Here is a 5,000-nt window from a genome sequence, read left to right as displayed (position 1 = left end):
CATATTAGAAGTGTTGTCATTAGCATATTGAATGCATTTTGCACAATGCTTGCACACAGTCGCAGTTCTATCTACTGTTTTATTTCCGTTGTCATCGTAAGTAACATTAAAAATGTTCCCACACACTGGATTTGAACGACGCGGGCGCATCCACCAACTCCGTGCAGCCTTCATTATCTCCTCCACCTGCCATTTCTGCAGCACTCCTTACTCAACTTTTACTGTCTATATGTATGTTCACATAAAACTGTCTGAGGCGAAACTGAGCATGGGGCTACACTGCGCATGCGTCGAACCGTGCGACGCACACACGAACCGAACCGAGACAAGCGAACCGAACGGGTCGGGTGTTTTTTCATGTACCGTGCCACCCCTAGTAAGTGTGTATATATACCTGTAGTGAATGAGTATGAGTGTGTGTGTGTTTAAGTTTGTACCTGTAGTGTGTGTGTGCGTGTGTGTGTGTGCATGTGTGTTTGTGTGTGTGTGAGTGAATGTGTATACTGACCGTGTGAGTGTGTGTGTGTATATATACCTCTGGTTAATGTGTATGATTGTGTGTGTACCTGTAGTGTGTATGTGTGTGTGTGAGAATGTGTATACTGGCAGTGTGTGAGGGTGTGTGTGGCGTGTATATACAGGAGTGCAGAATTATTAGGCAAATGAGTATTTTGACCACATCATCCTCGTTATGCATGTTGTCTTACTCCAAGCTGTATAGGCTGGAAAGCCTACTACCAATTAAGCATATTAGGTGATGTGCATCTCTGTAATGAGAAGGGTGTGGTCTAATGACATCAACACCCTATATCAGGTGTGCATAATTATTAGGCAACTTCCTTTCCTTTGGCAAAATGGGTCAAAAGAAGGACTTGACAGGCTCAGAAAAGTCAAAAATAGTGAGATATATTGCAGAGGATGCAGCAGTCTTAAAATAGCCAAGCTTCTGAGCGTGATCATCGAACAATCAAGCGTTTCATTCAAAATAGTCGACAGGGTCGCAAGAAGCGTGTGGAAAAACCAAGGCGCAAAATAACTGCCCGTGAACTGAGAAAAGTCAAGCGTGCAGCTGCCAAGATGCCACTTGCCACCAGTTTGGCCATATTTCAGAGCTGCAACATCACTGAGTGCCCAAAAGCACAAGGTGTGCAATACTCAGAGACATGGCCAAGGTAAGAAAGGCAGAAAGTCGACCACCACTGAACAAGACACACAAGCTGAAAGCGTCAAGACTGGGCCAAGAAATATCTCAAGACTGATTTTTCTAAGGTTTTATGGACTGATGAAATGAGAGTGAGTCTTGATGGGCCAGATGGATGGGCCCGTGGCTGGATTGGTAAAGGGCAGAGAGCTCCAGTCCGACTCAGGCGCCAGCAAGGTGGAGGTGGAGTACTGGTTTGGGCTGGTATCATCAAAGATGAGCTTGTGGGGCCTTTTCGGGTTGAGGATGGAGTCAAGCTGAACTCCCAGTCCTACTGCCAGTTTCTGGAAGACACCTTCTTCAAGCAGTGGTACAGGAAGAAGTCTGCATCCTTCAAGAAAAACATGATTTTCATGCAGGACAATGCTCCATCACACACGTCCAAGTACTCCACAGCGTGGCTGGCAAGAAAGGGTATAAAAGAAGAAAATCTAATGATATGGCCTCCTTGTTCACCTGATCTGAACCCCATTGAGAACCTGTGGTCCATCATCAAATGTGCGATTTACAAGGAGGAAAACAGTACACCTCTCTGAACAGTGTCTGGGAGGCTGTGGTTGCTGCTGCACGCAATGTTGATGGTGAACAGATCAAAACACTGACAGAATCCATGGATGGCAGGCTTTTGAGTGTCCTTGCAAAGAAAGGTGGCTATATTGGTCACTGATTTGTTTTTGTTTGGTTTTTGAATGTCAGAAATGTATATTTGTGAATGTTGAGATGTTATATTGGTTTCACTGGTAAAAATAAATAATTGAAATGGGTATGAATTTGTTTTTGTTGTTGCCTAATAATTATGCACAGTAATAGTCACCTGCACACACAGATATCCCCTAAAATAGCTAAAACTAAAACTACTTCCAAAAATATTCAGCTTTGATATTAATGAGTTTTTTGTGTTCATTGAGAACATGGTTGTTGTTCAAATTAAATCCTCAAATAAAATTAATCCTCAAAAATACAACTTGCCTAATAATTCTGCACTCCCTGTATACCTGTAGTAAATGAGTATGAGTGTGTGTGTGTGTGTATGAGTGTGTAGTGAATGAGTATGAGTGTGTGTTTGTGTGTGTGTGTATGAGTGTGTAGTGAATGAGTATGAGTGTGTGTTTGTGTGTGTGCATATATACCAGTAGTAAATGAGTATGAGTGTGTGTGTATGAGTGTGTAGTGAATGAGTATGAGTGCGTGTGTGTGAGTGTGTACCTGCAGTGTGTGTGTGTCTAGGACTGGCTTTCCTGTTGCCCTTAGCGTTACTCAGGTCAGCATTAGCCCCATTGATGTAAATGCAGAAGCCCTGTTCCAGTTGTTCTAACTGCACCTGCCTCTGGCCCTTCACCTGCAGCTTCCGCAGAGCCCTGACAAACACACACACACACACACACACACCACTGCGTGTTACCTTTTCACACATTTACACAAAAATAACAAACTTGTTTACACATCAGGGCTGTGCTTGTCATTTAACTCTTGTGTGTGTGTGTGTTCACCTGTTCCTGTGTTGCAGGCCGATTAAATATTCATTCAGTTGCTCTTTTGCAGATGGCTGTTTTGCCACATCACCTCTTCTGGCATCCTACATACAAACACACACACACACACACACACACACACACAGAGAGACTGTTCTGATCATTGATCTTGTAAGGGCTTGGTGTAGGGGGAGTGGCCACACTTGTTCATGAGCAGGTCACATGACTGTGCCGTGTCTGTAGTGTGTATGTGTGCTGGATAACATCCAGAGGAGAACTTTTTCTCTCCATTGTCTCTCTCAGTCTCACAGGGAGAGCTGAAGGAGAACGCAACATTTATTCACATCAACCTTACACCCAAATGTGTGAGTGTGTGTGAGTGTGAGTGTGTGTGTTCGCTGCGTCCCTGCTACCATTTAAACTTCCAGCCAATCAGCCAATTACAATCCAGTATTCCCTCTGACCAGGGGGTGGGGTCAAATAAACCAAAAGATCCACGAATATCACACTTATATATCATATATATATTATATTACACAGAGAGAAGTGAGAAATGAGAAGAGTACAGGTCTGTTAGCAAGGGTCTCCTCAAGACAGCGAGATGCCCTGGAGACGGACGAGAGACTGACAGGAAGACCAGAGAAATACAGAACGAGGAGAGGAAGAACAGAAAAGAGACAGACAGAGAGAGAGGGAGAGAAAGAAGTGTTTATTGAAAGACAGAAGGATTACCTGGCCGAGAGAGAGAGAGAGAGAGAGAGAGAGAGAGAGAGAGAGAGAAACTTATAGAAAGAAAGAAAAAAAAGAAAAGAAAGAAAGAAAGATCCCAAGAGGGGCTGCTTGGCGATAACGAGGCTTGAACCCCTGACCTTCCGATCAGTAACCGAGTACCTTAACCACTGAGATCCCACTCTACTATAGAGAGATGATCATCAATCACAAAAAAGAGAATCACTGATCAATACAGGCAGAAGTCCTCTACTGGTGTAACAGCGATACCTGTTACATCTCTTCCCAAAACAGTGATTCCCACTTACATTTATGGCATTTAGCAGACGGCCTTATCCATATTCTGTTAGTTATTCCTGTTACAGTACTTTCTTTTACAGTGATTCCGCCCATAACCAGAGCGACTTACAACCTTCCAATCCAGAGCCCAATGCCTTAACCCCCCTGAGTGACCACCTCCCGTTACAGCGCTTCCTGTTACAGCGCTTCCTGTTACACTGATTTCATTACAGTGCCTCATGTTACAGTGTGTCTGCATAATTTAAATACTATTATTATTTACCTTCACCAACAAAATCCCACACCGTTTGTGAGAGTTGACGCGACTCAAAGTTCCAGTAGTGCGCATTACATGTACCAGGTTTGAGTTTTCATTTTGTGTTCAGTGGTTTTGAGTGGAAGATCTGCTATAGAGCTCCAACCCTATTGAACACCTTTGGGAGGAATGTGAACGCTGACTGCAACCCAGGTCTTCTCAACTACATCACTACCTGACTTTACTAACACCCTTGGGTCTGATTGAATCTCCACAACATCTATGGGAACATCTTCCCAGAAGACAGAAGAGTGGAGCTGTTTTGATGTGTGAATGTGAAATGGAAATCTTCAAAAAAGAAACACGTCAAACTAAAGGACAGCAACAGTAGCCGTGTTAATGTCTCATTGAACCCTTGACTAACAGAAACGAAGGCATAGTGGTAGGGTTTGGAGAGAGAGGATAACAGCCCGAGGAGTTTGAGGAGCACTGACGAGGAGCAAAGTAATACATCAGCCATGACTAGATGATAAACGTCGCACTGGGTTTGTTCCTGTTCCTTTCAAATTTGGCCAATAGTACGGAAGTAGTAGCTCAGTGGTTTAGACACAAGACTTCTGATCAGAAGGTCATGAGTTCAAATCCTTGAATTTGAACTGCTGTGTTAATGGCGTAAATGCAAGAAAGTACGAGAGGAACTTCAGTGCAGCTTGTCGTCAGTGGAGGACCAGGATGGAACCATCACCTATCACCTATTATTGCTGTTCCCTTCCTTTAAACTTTATACTGACAAGAGTGTGTGCAAGTAAGCTTTCTGTAAAATGGGTTCTGAAGAAGTTTTAGAACCAGGAGGAATGCATGTTAACAAGGTCTTAGAGCTTAATATTTAACACTATTGCTGGGTCCAAGCGATCACGCCAGGTCATATGATGGTGGGTTATCACATCAATCTGATGTGTTAATATGGATAGATGAATGCATTGGTGGGCGGTCAGTTCCAGCAAATCCTTCTCTGCTGGCCTAAACACTATCAGAAGCACTGACCTACATTTACAACCGAAAT

At 43.5% G+C, this 5,000-nt stretch overlaps 2 protein-coding genes across 3 annotated transcripts in view; both read right to left on the bottom strand.

Annotated features, from left to right (window-relative positions):
* Window positions 1–5,000, bottom strand: part of LOC124385132 (NLR family CARD domain-containing protein 3-like) — a 987,530-nt gene that overhangs the window by 695,129 nt on the left and 287,401 nt on the right. The window lies entirely within an intron of this gene.
* LOC124385172 (katanin-interacting protein) overlaps window positions 1–5,000 on the bottom strand; it is a 32,475-nt gene that overhangs the window by 24,735 nt on the left and 2,740 nt on the right. The window contains 2 exon segments of the mRNA XM_046848334.1: window positions 2,408–2,559; window positions 2,692–2,777. Of these exon segments, the coding sequence (XP_046704290.1) occupies window positions 2,408–2,559; window positions 2,692–2,777 (238 nt within the window).

Source organism: Silurus meridionalis, chromosome 4 (assembly GCF_014805685.1).
Source record: "Silurus meridionalis isolate SWU-2019-XX chromosome 4, ASM1480568v1, whole genome shotgun sequence".
NCBI lineage: Eukaryota > Metazoa > Chordata > Actinopteri > Siluriformes > Siluridae > Silurus > Silurus meridionalis.
The sequence above is the reverse complement of the archived record's forward strand: the minus strand, read 5'-3'. Positions and strand labels throughout refer to the sequence as shown.